The 18822-nt window shown below is 44.2% G+C and overlaps 1 protein-coding gene across 1 annotated transcript in view; it reads right to left on the reverse strand.

Moving 5' to 3' along the window:
- Nucleotides 1-18822, reverse strand: part of MYRFL (myelin regulatory factor like) — a 250541-nt gene that overhangs the window by 191137 nt on the left and 40582 nt on the right. Inside the window, exons 5-7 of the mRNA XM_063927477.1 lie at nt 18074-18165; nt 15894-16044; nt 3270-3469 (exon numbers count right to left, since the gene is read on the reverse strand). Of these exons, the coding sequence (XP_063783547.1) occupies nt 3270-3469; nt 15894-16044; nt 18074-18165 (443 nt within the window). The remainder of the gene's footprint in view (nt 1-3269; nt 3470-15893; nt 16045-18073; nt 18166-18822) is intronic.

Below are 18822 nucleotides of genomic sequence, written 5' to 3' on the forward strand. Positions count from 1 at the left end.
TTCTGGCCCCAGTCCATCCCTGCGCACAAGCCAATGATCACAGGTTTAATAAATGACAGGAGCTGATTGGCTAGTACGTTATCACCTTCCACTTATCACTTTTTATCACTGATTTATCACTTCTCCAGGCTTAATACATCTACCCCATTGTGTGTTGGGGTGGGCTGGTGCTCTTTATAACCGAGGGTGCTAACATTTCTAGTTATGGCACTGGCCTAATAAGAGGCGAATCCGAACATGGCCCATATATAGGCAATCAACTTAGCACAAACATTAAAAGAAATGCACTTAGTGAACGAGTTAATGCACTTGTGAAAACAGACAGTACAGTCCCTAAATGAGCTTTAGTGATAAGTCACTCTTTTACAGTAGAACATAATTGTTGATCACACAATCACCAGTTTGGTAACTTCACTACCTAGTTTCCCATTATGCTTTCTTTACCTTGTGGAACACCCCTGTCTCTGCTCAAGCAGGGCATGTGCATTTAGAGGTTATTTAGCTACCTATTATTTTATGCTACAGGACAGTGAAAATTATTTTCGTTTAAAGATCCCCACAAACGCTTTTACATAATTGGTGCTATCAGGCAGTTGGCCCTTTATAGCAGATTGTGGCCACAGAACAAATACCATGTCCAATAATGTGATAGAATTTAATGGGATCATACACATAGGGTATGTTGGGGAAATGGAGTAAAAAGATTACAGTGTCAGTCTGAACTAATCCTGCGATTTATCCTGAGTAGTGGAAACCGGACTCCTGGACAAATTACGCAGCTCAGGAGGACATGGGGTGAAGAGCAGAGTCAGTCTGTGTGTGGCCAAGTTTATTATATACAGTAAGGAATTGCAGACCTAATACTTACACCTCTAACATATAGCAGAACATTTATTTGAACAATGAAACGGTCTATTGTATGCTGTGCTGCGCATGGTAAAGTCATTTGGTGCAACAAGTTATATAATGCATTATTGTTATTATAGAAACAGTATTTTCATTTCCCATTGCAAAGCACAGCAGAATATATTAACACTTTATAAATAGTCTAAAGGCCATTACTCACTTCTCATTCTTCTAGATCTCTCTGCTACTTTTGACACTGTTGACCACTCTCTTCTCATACAAACACTAAAATCCCTAGGTCAGGCATGTCCAAACTGCGACCCTCCAGCTGTTGTGAAACTACATATCCCAGCACGACTTGACACAGTTTTGCTGTCAGAGAATGCTAAAGCTGTGTCAGGGCATGCTGGGATGTGTAGTTTCTCAACAGCTGAAGGGCCGCAGTTTGGACATGCCTGCCCTAGGTCTTCAGGACAGGACCCTCTCTTGGTTCCGATCCTACCTATCTAATCGCTTTTTCAATGGCCCTCACTCTGAGTTGATCGCTAGCTGCCGTTGTTCGCTGCAAAGCGAGCATTTAAGAAAATGGCAAAACTACGCATGCGTATGAGCCGCAATGCGCATGCGCAGCATCGTTGTTTTGCATTGCTTCTAGCGACGATTCCATTCGCACAGCCGATCGCAAGGAGATTGACAGGCAGTGGGAGTTTATGGGTGTCAACTGACGGTTTTCGGGGTGTGTTTGGAAAAAATGCAGGCGTGTCCAGGCATGTCCAGGCTTTTGCAGGGCAGGTATCTGAAGTCAATTCTGGGACCTTCGTCGCAGCAATCATCGCACAGAATAACTAACTACAGGGCTGGTCTTGTTTTGCATAAAATGTTTTTGTACCGCTCGGCTGCACAGGCGTTCACACTCTTGCAAAGCTAAAATACAGTCCCCCGTGGGCGGTGACTATGCGTCTGCACGGCTGCTAAAAGTAGCTAGCAAGCGATCAACTCGGAATGAGAGCCAGTGTCCGTTTCTCTGAATCCACCTCCTCTTCGCTACCTCTTTCAGTTGGAGAACCGCAGGGCTCAGTCTTAGATCTTCTGCTTTTCTCAGTCTATACCTCATCTATTGGTAAACTAATCAGCACTTTTTTGGATTTCAGTATCATCTGTATGCAGATGATACTCAAATCTACCTATCCTTCCCTGATTTGTCTCTATCTGTATTGGGCCGTGTCACTGAATGCCTCTCTGCTGTTTCATCTTGGGTGTCATCTCACCACCTCACACTTAATATTTCCAAAAAGAGTTAATTATATTTCCACCGGCCCACAGCAGTTAAAAACCTGATATTTCTATCACGGTTGAGAACTCGACATTTAACCCTACACCACAATCTCGCTGCCTAGGTGTCAACCTTGACTCTGAACTGTCCTTTGTTCCCCACATTCAATCTATCTCAAAATCATGTTACATGCATCTAAAAAACATATCCAAAACATGATCATACCCTACACAAGACACTGCTATAACTCTAATCCATGCTCTCATTATCTCCCGCATTAATTATTGCAATAGTCTTCTTATGGGTCTTACCAAGAAGAGACTTTCACCATTACAATTCATTTTGAATGCAGCTGTGAGGCTAATCTTCTTTGCTAGACGTTCATTATCTGCAGACCCACTATGTGAGTCCCTCCATTGGTTACCTGTATACTACCGTATTCAATATAAAATACTTTTACTCACACACAAGGCTATTAACCATACTACACCAACATACATCTCTTCTCTTATCTCAAAATAGCTCCCAACCCGTCCCCTTCACTCTTCACAAGATCTAAGTCTCTCATCCACACTCATTACCTGCTCCCATGCACGATTGCAGGACTTTCTTTGGGCTGCACCCGCTCTGTGGAATGCCCTACCACGTACAATGAGACTCTCCTCTAGTCTCCAAACTTTCAAGCATTCCCTGAAACTCACCTATTCAGACAAGCTTATCAAATTCCAGAACCACTCACATTACCTTCATAAGCTTTCCTATCCAATAATGTCACAACTGTACAGTCCACACATATCTTCCACATATTTTCTCTTTCTTCACTTTCCCTTACTCCTGACCCTGGTTCATCATTGCTGTGTTGGGACATCATGCAACCCACCAAGAACCTTTGCAATCTGGTGGACAACTATGCAATAGATGGCACCTATCAATGTCTATTTCCCCATAGATTGTAAGCTTGCGAGCAGGGCCTTCCTACAGTACCTCTATGACTGTTTGTTATTAACCAGTTTTGTCTAGTCATTGTGTCAAGTTGTAAATCGCAACGGAATTTGCTGCGCTATATAAGAAACTGTTAATAACTAATAAATAAATAATAATAGAACATACAGGACTAGGAAATGCACATATTGAGAAATTGTATTGCAACCTACCTTTACCCCAAATACTTTCAAATAAAAGCTTTCAATAGGAATCAGGCCCAGCTGTGTTTTGATGTATTTGGGGTTTCCAAGTACTCTGATATGAACTGTGACTTGGAAGTGGTTCTTTTTCTGGCATACATAAGCTTCATCTACAGTTGAAAAGTTAAATCCTTTGTCGGTGATTACTTGATACCCCATGGCAGGACTGCAAAAGAGAACAGTCTGATTCATAAAACACTAAAGTACTTGAAGGAGACATGATAATATTGCAAGCACGTCATTTGTATAGTCTATCATTTTTGTAAACACCTTTATTCACATGTAGAACAATTTGGATACCCAGTTGAAAAAATAGGATTTTAATACCTACCGGTAAATCCTTTTCTCTTAGTCCGTAGAGGATGCTGGGGACTCCGTAAGGACCATGGGGTATAGACGGGGTCCGCAGGAGACATGGGCACACTATAAGACTTTGAATGGGTGTGAACTGGCTCCTCCCTCTATGCCCCTTCTCCAGACCTCAGTTAGAAAACTGTGCCCAGGGAGACGGACATTTCGAGGAAAGAATTTATTGTTTAAACACGATGAGCATCATACCAGCTCACACCACGAACATACAGCAGAACATGTAATTCAAAAGAATACCAGCCCACAGCATGAACAATACACAGCCACATGCTGAGAGAATATGTAACACAACTAGTGTGTCAACACAACCAATAATAAGACACCGCATGCCATGTCATGCACAACGGCAGCAACAGCCTGACAGAACAGAAACACCACAAGAGTGTAACCATAACCAATAACAGCAGACACAGTACGCACTGGGACGGGCGCCCAGCATCCTCTATGGACTAAGAGAAAAGGATTTACCGGTAGGTATTAAAATCCTATTTTCTCATACGTCCTAGAGGATGCTGGGGACTCCGTAAGGACCTTGGGGTTTATACCAAAGCTCCAGACCGGGCGGGAGAGTGCGAACGACTCTGCAGCACCGATTGAGCAAACATGAGGTCCCCATCATCCAGGGTATCAAATTTGTATAGCTTAACCAAAGTGTTTGAACCCGACCCAGTATCCGCTCGGCAAAATTGAACCGGCAAGACTCCTCGGGCATCCGCCCAAGAAAAGCCCATCTACCTAGTAGAATGGGTCGCCACCGACTTCGGTAACGGCAATCCAGCCGTAGAACGAGCACGCCGAATCGTATCACAGATCTAGCGTGTAACAGACTGCAAATACGCAGGCGCCCCAACCATGCAGGGGCATACCGGACAAACAGAGCCTCTGTTTCCCCAATCTAAGCCAAATTTGCGACATACATATTCAAAGCCCTGATGACATTGAGAGACCTTGAATCAGCCAATGCTTAAGCAACCCCAGGCATCAAACAGGCAGGTTCCTGCGAAACACCGAAACCACTTTTTTCAGAACTATTATCAGAGTTCTCAATTCCGCTCTATCCACCTGGAAGATCAAACAGGGGCTCCTGTGAGACCCAGCCGCTACTTCCGACATCCGCCCTGCGGGCGCCAAAGCCAAAAGTATGACCACTCTCCAAGAGAGAAACTTTAACACAACCTGTCATAAAAGGTTCCAACAGCTAGACACAAGAAAACGCAACACCACGTCAAGGTCCACATTGCCAATGGGGCACAAATGGAGGTTGGATGTGCAGTACTCCTTCCACGAAGGTCAGAACTTCCGGAAAGGTTGCCACTTCTTTCTCGAAAGAAATTTTACAAGGCCAAAACCGTACTGAAATGGAGCATAACTTTAGGCCTGCAACCACACCTTTCTGCAAAGAATGGAGAAGAACGACCCAGCTGAAAATTTCCATAATAGCCTTCTTGGATTCACAGCAAGACACACATTTTACGCAAACACGTGGTAAGGCTCTGCCGTTACTTCTTTTCTAGCCCGAAGAGGTGTGGAAACGACTTCACTGGGAATATCCTTTCTGGTGAGGATATGTCATTCAACCGCCACGCCGTCAAACGCAGCCGCGGTAAGTTTTGATACACGCCCGGACCTTGTTGTAACAATTCCCCACGTAGAGGAAGAGGCCAGGGATCTTCTATGAGTAAATCCTGAAGCACTGGATACTAAGCCCTCCTCATTTAGACTGGAACAATGAGGATCACCTGAACCTTTGTTTTTCTTACGTTTATCGCCTTCAGAAGAGCGAAAACGGAGGGGACACATAGACCAATTGAAAACATCCAAGGTGTTCTGAGGATATCCACTGCTATAGCTTGAGTGTCTTCTGACCTGGAACAATATCTCTGAGATCTCTCGTTGAGGCGAGACGCCAACATGTCCAATGGAGGCACTCCTCCACGACTTGACGCTTCAGCGAAAACTTCTCGATGACTATCATATTTCTCCCGGATGAAGATCGCGCCTGCAGAGGAATCTATTTCTCTGACACTCACATCCGGAACGAAGGCCGCCAATATAGCATTTACCAGTCATTCCACCCAGCGGGAAACCTTTTTCGGCATCTGCCATTGCCGCTTTGCTCCTTGTTCTGCCCTAGCGGCTTACTTACACCACTGCTGTCAAGTCGTCCGAAGAATTAACACGGGCAGATCACGAAGCATATGTTCATTGAAAATAGCTCTTAATTCAAGAAAGCTTATTTTAGACAAGCTTCCCAGCTCGACCATTTCCTCTGGAAAAACTTCCCTTGGACGGACTGCTCCCCAGTCTCGGAGATCTGCATGCATGGACATGAATTTCATCCTGGATTCCGAACCTTCGTCCCTCTAGGAGGTGAGAACTGAGCCGACACCACAGGAGCGAAACCTGGTCATCAGGATTATATTCCGGTGCATGCGCAGGCGAGACCCGGACCACCTTTCCAACTGGCCCCGTGAGAACCACTCTGGCCTTTGACCTGCTCACCGAAACGGCCTCTTAGGCCGCACCGATCTTCTTCATCAACGGAACATATTGATAGATTGTCACTGCAAATCTGATCCGACTCCGGATCCTCAGACCTCTTTCCACAGGAACACACAGAACTTCTGTTCATCTCATACTCACCCAGCTTCTTTCTTCTGGCTTCTGTGAGTGGGGTGACGGCGCGGCTCTGGGAACAAGCAGCTAGGCGCACCAAGTGATCGAACCCTCTGGAGCTAATGGTGTCCAGTAGCCTAAGAAGCAGAGCCCTTGAACTAAGAAGTAGGTCTGACTTCTCTCCCCTCACTCCCACGCTGCAGGGAGCCTGTAGCCAGCAGGTCTGCGTGAAATTAAAAAACCTAACAATAAAGTCTTTAGAGAAACTCTGTAGAGCTCCCCTAGTGTGTGTCCAGTCACTCCTGGGCACAGAGTCTAACTGAGGTCTGGAGGAGGGGCATAGAGGGTGGAGCCAGTTCACACCCATTCAAAGTCTTATAGTGTGCCCATGTCTCCTGCGGATCCCGTCTATACCCCATGGTCCTTACGGAGTCCCCAGCATCCTCTAGGACGTATGAGAAAATGGTTTATGGAATACACATATTGCAGAGTATATACATATCTTGTACTTAGACTGTTTTAGTGTTTTTGTACTTTGTACATCATAGCAGCAAACACCTTTTCTTAAACAGTATTTGACAAATTAGGATGTTTAAGCCAAATCTCCATTTTTTTGTGCATTATTTTAATGGGTCATTATTGCCTTTATGTTGGTCCAATATTCCACCCATCTATTCATAGGCATTGTGACAGGGACTTGTGCTTTAACATGAGGTTAATGTGGAGCAGCAGGTTTGTACAGAGATGGAGCAATGAACAGCATGATGTAATGAGATTCAGTCCAGGTTTTCCTAGGACCAGTGGTAAGCCACGAACAAGGCTAATTAGCAGCACCTGACATCTGCCTTTAAAGTTATGTTAATGCAGATCCACATGGCTTCCGATGGTGAACCAGTCCCTCGAACGATAGGCTGGGGGTGTGGGGTTACAGTAGGAAGCCATATGGATGTGTCAACAAGTTGCTTGTGAACTGTGAACTGCCATGCTGTCTGAAGCTAACCTGATGCTTTTACCTACTTGAGACTAATACCCTTTACATACCGCCAGCATATAACACGGGTTATTGCACATGAACGTGCATAACCCATGTTGCTGTAAAAGGGCAGAGTTGGAATAACCCGGGTCGAGTGACCCGGTATTCCAACTCGGGTAGTTTGCAGGGTTGAACACGGGTTCAACTCTGCAAACTGTGCAGTGTAAACGGTAGCCGGGTCGCATCAACCTGGCTTTCCATTTACAATGAATGCACGGGCGGCGCTTGGAGATCATGTGATCTCCAAGCGCCCCGCCATCGGCAACGTCACCAACCCGGCACTATGCCGGGTTGGTAAATGTAGTGGGAAAGGGGCCTGACTTGGGTGGCAGCCGGGTAGCACCCATGTCAGGCTCCCGGCTGCGTCCCGTGATGTTTAGTGTAAAAGAGGTATAAAGGAACTGCTTGATCCTTTTTAATCCATCATATGTAATTCTTTTTATAGTATATTTAATAAGAGTAGCATATAATGTAGTTCCTAAAGAACACTGTATATATTTGGGTGTTATGGGACAAGAATAAAATACAGGATTGCAGTGTGTAATATGGTTCTTATAATTGATGATAACATAAGCCATAGAGTTTCTCCATACTGGTCATTTGGGGCTGACACTTACTAGAATGACAAGGTAGCTTTTGTTAAAAATTATCAAACTCCAGCCTCCCTCCTACCCCTAAATTCCTCCTATACCTGTTGACTCTATACTGTGTTAAGTTCTCCATCATCTGCTCTATATCGCTCCTTACGCTCATATGCCCTGCAAACCACTCATGTGACACAGTAGATTTTAGTAAACGCAGGCCTTGCCTTTCCTTTCAGACCTACAATCAAAAGTTCCTACTCAGTCCTTAAGCACCTTTGAATTTTGCCAAATAAGGCATTACCTACACTCTATACCACAAGACTCACTCCTTCGTAACCTCACTTCTTTGGAATGCCTCTGTAGGTGCCACCCTGTGTCCAAAGGAATGATCTCCCACATTTATGGTATCCTCATTAATGTTGCTCTCCTAGAGCATAGTGCTTACGGGTCCTCCTGGGAGGCAGACCTCGGTTGGACAAGGAAGCTTGGGACGACATGAAAAAGGCAATTGCCAAATACTCCATTTACACACAACTCAAAGAAACCTGTTATAAATGATATTATTGCTGGTACTATACTCCAGTACATCTCTCGCAAATGTTTCCCTCTGCCACGCTTCTTTGATGGAGAAACTGTGGCCTTCGGGGTACCTGTACCCATATCTGGTGGACCTGTCCGGTCCATGATATTTTTTGGAACTCAGTCCATACTCTTTGTTTATTTGAGGAACCGATCCAACGGGATCCGTGGATCTTTCTATGTTACCCTCCTCCTGATAGCTGCAAGCTGTTGTCCCATATTTTAGTAGCGGCTAAAAAATTGATAGTTTGCATTTGGAAAAACTTCCCACCATCCTTCTCTGTCCTAAAATCACAAACTTGGCATTATTGTAGCGATGGAAAATATCACCTATTATTCTCCACAATAGGGGACATATGATCACCCGGGTATGGGTTCCATGGCTCTCTTATGAAGGCACCCTTCATCATTCATCCCTACACCTGCCTCCTACGATGGAACCGTGCGTGACAGGGAAATTCAACCTCCTTGCTTCAATTTTCCTTGCTATATTGTCTTGGATAGGTATTTTCCTGTGTCTCTATATTGCTACTTCGTGTGCATTATATAATACACCTGATCTTTCTATGAAGTCTTGTTCCCCTCACACACCCCTCCCCTACCTCTTGCCTACACCCCCTTTTTATACACCATTCTCTCTTTGTTTTATTTAAATGTTTTGATTTCTTTTGTATCTATTATAATTGAAAATGTAGCTCATTGCTGATATTTTATCCATCGATCTGTTCAGCCTGTCTACTCTTATGAGCTCTTTGAATAAAGAATTAAAAGAAAATGACAAAACTATCAAGCATTGTCTATCAACTTTTGGCTTACTTGGCCATCTTAATTAAAGCTACATTGAAGGTAACCCAATTTACTGGACAAATCAGAGACATATACACATCATATGGCAAGTGTTAAATGTCCACTTTGGCCAATGCCCAGTCATTCTGATTTTTCACCCACTGTCTGCCATCTGTTAGCTGAACCTTTGCCCTTATTTCAGTTGCTGTGGAATACCAACTAGTGTTCACTGACTATATGAATGGTTAAAAAATACATAGTTATGGTAGACTTACCGTCGATAACTGTATTTCTCCTAAGTCCACAGTATCCACAGAATAAACATTGGGATATGAGTTAGTGTCAGCGTGTTGGCACCAACGATCAAAGCTTTCAGCCTCCCAGAATGCAACAGGCCAGTCCCCTATATACCTGCCTCCTGGCTCAGGCAATTCAGTCGTTTTCCAAAGCTCAAGGCAGGAGCATCATAGAGAGCCCCAATCAAGTGAGAAGAACACACATACACACCCTTCCTTACAAGAAGGAAGAGGTTAGTAGATGAAAGGATCCTCAAATCAGGTGCGTCAGGGTGGGATACCTGTAGATACCGTGGACTTAGGAGAAATAGAGTTATCGACGGTAAGTCTACCATAACTACGTATTTCTCCTGCAGGATCCACAGGTTATCCACAGGATAAAAATTGGGATGTCCCAAAGCAAATTTAGTGGTGGGGACGTTCCTGATTGGACAGGAGAATCCTTTGCCGAATTCAGCGTCCTGAGAGGCAAAAGTATCAAAGGCATAATGTCTAATGAATGTGTTAGTGGAAGACCATGTGGCTGTCTTACATATCTGTTCTGCTGAAGCACCACGTTGTGCTGCCCATGACGGACCTACCTTACGAGTAGAGTGAGCAGAGACATTAGCCGGAATAGGGAGATCAGCTTGAGAATATGCTTCTGAAATCGTCATCTGAAGCCACCTCGCCAGTGTCTGCTTGTCAGCAGGCCATCCTTTCTTGTGAAATCCGTAGAGAATGAAGAGAGTGTTTGTCTTTCTGATGGCACTGGTACGATCCACGTAGATCCTTTAGGCATGGACTACGTCCAAAAATGCATCTCCTGCAGAAATGTCCGGCCCTTGGAAAGCCGGGACTACAATTTCTTTGTTAAGGTGGAATTTAGATACCACCTTAGGAAGATAACCCGATTTGGTTCTGAGAACCGCTCTATCTGGATGAAAAATCAGAAAAGGAGGGCGACATAATAATGCCCCTAAATCTGAAACTCTTCTAGCTGAAGCAATAGCCAGTAGAAAGAGAACTTTAGCTGTCAGCCATTTAAGATCCACTTGCTTTAGTGGTTCAAATGGAGCAACTTGAAGCACCTTTAGGACTAAACTTAAATCCCAAGACACTGTAGGAGAAACAAAAGGAGATTGGATGTGAAGCATTCCCTGGAAAAAAGTGCGAACATCCTGCAGGTTAGCATTTTTCTTTTGGAACCATACAGTCAATGCTGACACCTGGATGGCCACCCGCAGACCTCTGTCCATTCCTGCTTAAAGGCATGCTAGGACTCTGGAAACTCTGAAAGACCTAGGGTCAAGTTTCCGGTCACTGCACCAGTGAATATAGGTTTGCCATATTCAGTGACAAATGTGAGCTGAGGATGGTTTCCTTGCTCTGAGTATTGGTTGAATTACCTGTTGTGAGAATCCTCTTGCTTTCAGGATGGGAGTCTCAAGAGCCACACCGTCAAAGACAGTCGATCCAGGTGCTTGTAATAGCAAGGACCCTGAGACACTAGATCTGGACGTTGAAGGAGTAGGAATGGAGCATCCATCGACAGCCTCTGCAGATCTTTGTACCAATGTCTTCTGGGCCAACCCGGAGCTATTAGTATCACAGTGCCCTTTATTTGATTTATCTTTCGCATTACTATGGGCAACACGGCGATCGGTGGAACCACGTAGGCCAGGCAAAAGTCCCATCTTACTAACAGGGCATCCACAGTGGTTGCCCTGGGATCCTTTGTTCTTGATCCGTATGCAGGAACGTTGTTGTTCTGATGGGATGCCATGAGATTGATCTCCGGTAACCCCCACTTGTCTACCAGAGTCTGGAAGACCTCGGGGTGTAAAGCCCATTCATTTGCATGAATGGCATGTCGACTGAGAAAATCAGCTTCCCAGTTTAGGACTCCCGGAAAGAACACTGCAGACAAGGCTGGGTGATGAAGTTCTCCCCACCTTAATGTGCAGCTTACCTCCCTCATTGGTTTTTGGCTGTAAGTTCCTCCCAGATAATTGAGGTACGCTACTACCAACGCATTGTCTGAGCGAATTTGAACTGGTTTCCCCTGAAGGATGCCCTTGGCCTGAATGAATGCCATATATATATATGGCCCGAAGTTCCAATATATTTTTTTGTCAGGCAACTTTCTTCCTTGGTCCACTGCCCCTGGAAGCAACTTCTTCCTGACACTGCTCCCCAGCCCAGAAGACTCGCATCCGTTGTCAGAACTTCCCAATCTAATATCCAAAAGGGTCTCCCTTTGTCCAGATGGGATGTCTGTATCCACCAACCTAAAATTACTCTCTGAAGACCCGAATCCAACACAACCCCCAAGTGAGTCATCCGTTGTGATGGAAACAGGATCGACTTTGCCCAATTTATGAGCCAACCGCGTCTCTGCAAACAAGCTATTGTCTGTTGCAGATGACACTGAAGCAATTCCTGAGATTGTGCCAGGATTAATAAATCGTCGAGGTCTGGAAAAATCCTTATCCCCTGCTGACAGAGATAAGCCGAAATTAAAACCATAATTTTGGTGAACACTCTGGGAGCTGTGGCCAGTCCAAATGGTAGGGCCTGAAACTGAAAATGTTGCTGGAGGATAGCAAACCTGAGATAGCACTGATGGGACTGTGCTATAGGAACATGTAGGTAAGCATCCTGGATATCCAGGGATACCATAAAATCCTCCAGCTCCATGGCCAAAATAATGGAACGTAAAGTCTCCATATGAAACCGAGGCACCCAAATGTACTTGTTCAGCACTTTGAGATTGAGTATTGCCCGGAATGACCCATTTGGCTTCTGGACTAGAAACAGGTTGGAATAAAAATCTTGTCCTCGTTGCGCAGAAGGAACTGGAATTATCACTCCTGACTGAAGCAACTTCTGAACTGCCTCTTGCAAAGTCCTGGCCTTCGCTACCACTGAAGATGGGCTGGTACAAAAAACTTGGAGGAGGATGTTTCCTAATGGCAAATGCATTACCGTGAGATACCTCTTCTTGCACCCAGGCATTCGTGGTGGACTGCTGCCAGATCTGTGCAAAATGAAGTCGGCATCCCACCCTGGGATCCCCCAGGTGGAGGCCCACACCATCAGGCTGATGGCTTATCTTCTGGCTTGGAAGCCGGCCTTCTGGTAGCCCAATGCTTTTTAGTCTTACCAGACTTGTCAGATTGAGACTGTTTGACATAACCCTTTCCTTTTGCTTTTCCTTGAGTCTGAAAGGGTCGAAAAGCTGGAAATATAGGCTTTTATTTGTGTGTGGAAGGAAACTTCACTTTCTTGGAGTGTGCTTCTGACCCCAAAATACTGTTTAGTTCTCTACCAAAAAGAATATCTTCAAGAAAAGGCAAAGACTCCAGAACCTTCTTGGATTCTGAGTCAGCTTTCCATGCACGTAGCCAAACAGCTCTGCGAGCTGTTACTGCTGAGGCTGATGCTTGAGAGACAATTGTACCCATATCCAAGGCTGCTTCTTCCATAAAAATAGCTGCCTGTTTAATATGTGCAAAATGGGCTATTTTATATAGATGCCAAAGATCGATCATCCTCCAATGCATCAGCCCAGGCTGCAACTGCTTTTGGCATCCAGGCTGAAGCCATGGCTGGTCTTACGATTGCCCCAGACAAGGAGAAAATGTTTTTTAAAAAAAATCTATTTTCCTATCTGTGACATCATTTAATGATGTAGAAAGCAGAGGTAATGTAGATTTTCGCACCAATCGAATGACATGCGTATCTACTTTGGAAGCCACCTCCCTTTTTAACAGTCCCCAGCTGGAAGAGGATAATGGGAATTCCATTTCTTTGGAATTCTAAACTTCTTACTGGTTGTTACCCAAGCCTCTTCCATAATTTCCGGCAGCTGTTCTGACCCAGGAAACTCAGTCCTAACTGTTTTAGAACACTTAAACACAGGTGCCTTGGATTTTAACACAGGCTCTGCTGATTCTTCTAAGGCTAGAATGGCTTTCATTGCATTAATTAACTCAGATATGTCCACTGAGCTGAGACCTTCCTCTTCATCTTCGTATGCAGAACCGGAGTATAATGAGTCTTCATCCACCAACGAATCCTCATCTGAAACATGTGTAGACTGTGAAGACGTTGTTTCATGTCTATGTGATTTACTTTCCATCGGCCTTTCAGCCTGTTTTTGTTGAAAGGCTGCAGATTCCAGGACTGGATGTGATAAACCCCAGGGGTAATGTTGCATGTAAGAGTTAATAGGGTAACCTATCCCTGGTATAGGAGCTGGCATTATCCGCTCAGCTATACTGGATATTGTCTGTGCAAAAGTAGCCCATGGGGGTTCAACTTGAACCTGTGCATGCCTTGGATTATTCAGGAGGCTTTGGTGAAAGCTAAAACAGTTTGCACATACAGTAATCCATTTTGAACCACATCCTGAGAGGTTAACCCAGCTTTGCAAGACAAACATGAAATGAGTGTTGGTGCTGCTTTGGAGAGTGTATACTTTTCACCCTTGCCTCTCTTAGACATGATGAACAAATCACACACCTGTACAGTGTTAATTACACAATTTGTGACTGAAATCACTTTAAAACTTGTTAAAGTGACATACAATCCGATCCTTCCGTGCTTTGCACCAGCATTGAGGAACGGAATACAGAGAAAATGACAGAAATAGCAAGGTCAGCAATCACGCTAGCAATCAGTCACAGGTTATATATTAGTATAATAAGCAATATGAGCACATATTCAACTACAAATACATTTCAAGTATGTAGGAGAAACATTACTGCATTACCTTATATAGCACTTTAAACGTATTCACTCACACTGCAAAAGAAACAGCAGCAATAGTTTACAGACTCATATACATCAGGCACTTATCCAACTACTCGTACTTAATGGTAGGTGGAGATTTAGTGCTGTATCACCCGGCTCAGGAGAGTGAGATACAGGGAGACTTCACCTCACTTCCAGGATCTATCAATACGTTAGTGAACGCTGAGTGGATCCAGACACTAATAGTGTACACAAACGCCCAGTGAACCTACTGTGAACACAGAAACCCAAGTGAACACCATCGCACCAGTCACACAGCCGTCTATGCTGCGACTGGGTCCTTTTAGATAAATAGCATCTCAGACGAAAGCGAGAAATCAGTTCATGGCGGGAAACTCGGCGGAAACTGGTCATATACCAGGGAGATGATGACCAAGGGAGCGTCTTACTCCCCACTGCTGACATCAACCCCAGGGATCGTGGCCTCACACTATTTCCTGGAGCCTATGATCCCTAGGGCCTAGTGCTGGTGCACCCGAGGTGTCAGCCATGTCAGCGACTGTTCGGTAATCTTCCTGAAAAAAGTGCGGTTGTGTCTTGCGTCTCAACCGCTAAGTGGTACCGACGTCTTACATTCTCCCCGTGCTCAGGCCACAGCCTGGTAAACGTCCCCTGGACTTGCTAGTACATCCGACACGGATGCCTGCCGAAACAGCACTCTACACAAGGGTAACTGTTGTCGCAACCCGGCGGAGAGTTGTTGGAGCGACTTTTTCTAAGATGCGTGTAAGACGCTTTTGAGAAAACTCACTCAAAAAACGTAAGACTATAAAAATAAATTAAATAACAATCTTATGGCTGCCAAAATCAGCAGCCCACAGATCGTGGTCCGGCTCCTACCGCACCAACACAAAAACTGAATTGCCCGAGCCAGGTGGTGGTGATATTGAGCCTGTTACATTCTGGGAGGCCGAAAGCTTTGATTGTTGGTGCCAATCTGCTGACGCTACCTCATATCCCAATGTTTATCCTGTGAATAACCTGTGGACCCTACAGGAGAAAATCAATCTACATAATGTAGTGTTCAGGATAAACTTTTTTATTCATTTAAATTTTTAACATGTCCATTTTCATAGATTTGACCTATCTCCAGTGCATTCAATATGGGTGGCCAATATTAGGAAGTGAAGCTTGTGTGACTTAATGGAAAATGACAGCAAAATTATGTGACAATATAGAAAGATCAATTAGAATGTGAACCATAAGGTGGAATACCTGAGTAACAAACATATAAAGGCAACCTAGGAGTATTCTGGTCTTCCCGGCTATGAAGACTCTTAATGGCTAAGTAAAAAGAGGGATGGTCCGGGCACCCTACACACGTAATTAAAATGCTTCTAAAATATCTTATATGAAGAATATGGATGATGAGATTCCTTTAGTGCATCTTGTGCACCCAGAGATTCACCACCCTTCTTTTATATTGCAAGAGCAATGCCTAAAATGTAACCTACAATTCTACAATTTTTTTCATACATGTCATTACTTGCACTTAGCAATGTGTAAGTCTAGATGTGGTGATGTACTTACATTTGCTCGGAAAGGGCATTATGCAGACTGCTCCAGTGTGATGTCTGGTAAGGTTTCCACGTTAATGATTGAAAACATTTGTCCATAGAAGACACTGTTTGTCCGTCACTGTCATATCCGTGTATGTCCATGATACAATCTACTGGTGATGCTACAATGAAACCAACATAGGGGTATATTTACTAAAATTTCGTGTTTGTCCGATTTGTGTTTTTTTATTCTAAGTCCCAACACGAGAATTTACTAAGCACAAATCTCGGCAGTGTTTGGGCTATTCGTAATGGTTTTGACGGCAAAGTTCAGAAATAGGAATTAATAGACCATCGGTCAAACGTGGCTGTTTGTTCATACAACACGGGAATTTACTATTAATTCGTATTTGGGTGTTAGTCTCTGAATGCTCAAGTGCGGGTGTATTTTTTTGCGATTCGTTAAAAAAAGCAGCAAAAAAATAGACCTGCTTTTTTCAGGCGAGTTTGGATAATCATGCACAGATCAGTGAGATCTGTGCATGGTTATCTATGGGAAAGGGTCTGTTTAGTGTAAAAACTGGAAAAAAAATTGCGTGGGGTCCCCCCTCCTAAGCATAACCAGCCTCGGGCTCTTTGAGCCGGTCCTGGTTGTAAAAATACAGGGGAAAAATTGACAGGGGATCCCCCATATTTTAACAACCAGCACCGGGCTCTGCGCCTGGTCCTGGTGTAAAAAATACGGGGGACAAAAGACGTAGGGGTCCCCCGTATTTTTCACACCAGCACCGGGCTCCACTAGTCAGAGAGATAATGCCACAGCCGGGGGACACTTTTATATTGGTCCCTGCGGCCCTGGCATTAAATCACCAACTAGTCACCCCTGGCCAGGGTACCCTGGAGGAGTGGGGACCCCTTAAATCAAGAGGTCACCCCCCTCCAGCCACCCAAGTGGATTACAAACAGAAGAGGACCGATCTACACTGGATTGTTGTGAGTATAATTTTATTTACAGGTACCCCGTGGATTCTACGTGGAGAAGGGGACCGACTCTTCGTGTCAACATAGGTAAGTATGTGTGTATGTAGGTGTGCATGTATGTAATAAATTTATACTGTCACGGTGTGTGCGTTTTGTTTTTATTTGGTGTTTTTTTTTGTAGTAGAACTACAGGTACCAGAGGGCCCATTCCCCCCCCCCCGCATGCTGGTACTTGTGGTTCTCCAAGTACCAGCTTGCAGGGGAGGCTTGTTGGGACTTGTAGTACTGCTACAAAAAACAATATTCTTATTTTTACACTATGGCTATCAGCCCCCCATCCGCCGCCCTTGTATAGGGGGACAGCCTCGGGCTTCACCCCTGGCCCTTGGGTGGCTGGAGGGGGGGACCCCTTGATTTAAGGGGTCCCCACTCCTCCAGGGTACCCCAGAGCCAGGGGTGACTAGTTGGTGATTTAATGCCAGGGCCGCAGGGACCAATATAAAAGTGTCCCCCGGATGTGGCATTATCTCTCTGACTAGTGGAGCCCGGTGCTGGTGTGAAAAATACGGGGGGGACCCCTACGTCTTTTGTCCCCCGTATTGTTTACACCAGGACCAGGCGCAGAGCCCGATGCTGGTTGCTAAAATATGGGGGATCCCCTGTCAATTTTTCCCCTGTATTTTTACAACCAGGACCGGCTCAAAGAGCCCGAGGCTGGTTATGCTTAGGAGGGGGGAACCCACGCAATTTTTTTTCCAGTTTTTAACCCATTCTGCACTGCTCACAATGCACACAATGAAGTCCTGCACGGATCTCACAGATCCGGCTGGGATTCCTTGTGTTTTGTCAGGCAGTGTTTTACTCATCACTCCCGTAAAACACTGCCTGACATTACGAATCACATCGACATCGGAAAAAACGAATGTGGAAAACTCGGCAGCTTAGTAAATGACCGTCTCAGGATTCAAAAAGTTGCAGTAAAATGCACCCGATACCATTCGGGATCAAACACCCTTAAAAACGGCTAAAACACGAATATTAGTAAATATACCCCATAGTCTCCATGAAGTCTTATATTTAATAAAATATGTAGAAAAGACAAATGGATGATTTAACATGTGTATAAAAGAACATAGCACACTATGGTACAACTAGTTCGGACATATTCAATATGTTTGGAAAGTATGAACATTGCCATCTGCTTTGTACATGTACATATTACATAATTACTTTGTCTTGTATCTCTATTCCAAGTCTCTGGCCATTTCTCGTTTTCTTCCAAATGTGAAAGTTTCCTTTTCTTTGATGAAGAAAATGAAGTCCTGTAATAAAGTTAGCCAGATGTTAGATGCCAAATGAAATTAAAGATTTGTTAAAAATATCAACTGGGGAAAATGGCATTAGATTTCTTTAATTGGTCATTATACTGTACTTATAGGGGTATATGTAATGAGTTCTGTGAAGCAGCACAATTTTGTCAGTCTTGACTGTAGATTTAAAGCAGGAATAATTGAATAAAAGAAACCAGCCTAGTTTACGTTTTAAATTTGTGTTGCTTTAAAACTACTACTGAGACAGCAAAAACCACCTCACCAGGGGGTCAGATAGATTACAAGCATGTTATTGCCCCTCAGTTTATCGATGTACATACCCATGTTCGCTTCAACATGCCATGTACAATATATGTCTGACAACTAAAAAAAGATTGTGACAGCTGTAGGGAGTATGGTGGATTCCTTGACCCTGGAAATGAGTGGGAAAAACAGTGCTCGACACGTCAGTCCCTATTATCTATATTGTACGGTTTACATTATCTATACTGTATAATACACCTTTTGGAAATAACCATTTTTCATGATTTTGCAGAGCCCTGTGAATGTACTAACAGAAAAATGTAATGTCAAACTTTCTTTTCTTTTTTTCTTCGGGGTTTTCTATGTAAGTATTCCAGTGCCATCTAGTGGGAGAGCTAGAGTTTG

Source organism: Pseudophryne corroboree, chromosome 6 (genome assembly GCF_028390025.1).
Source record: "Pseudophryne corroboree isolate aPseCor3 chromosome 6, aPseCor3.hap2, whole genome shotgun sequence".
Classification (NCBI taxonomy): Eukaryota; Metazoa; Chordata; class Amphibia; order Anura; family Myobatrachidae; genus Pseudophryne; species Pseudophryne corroboree.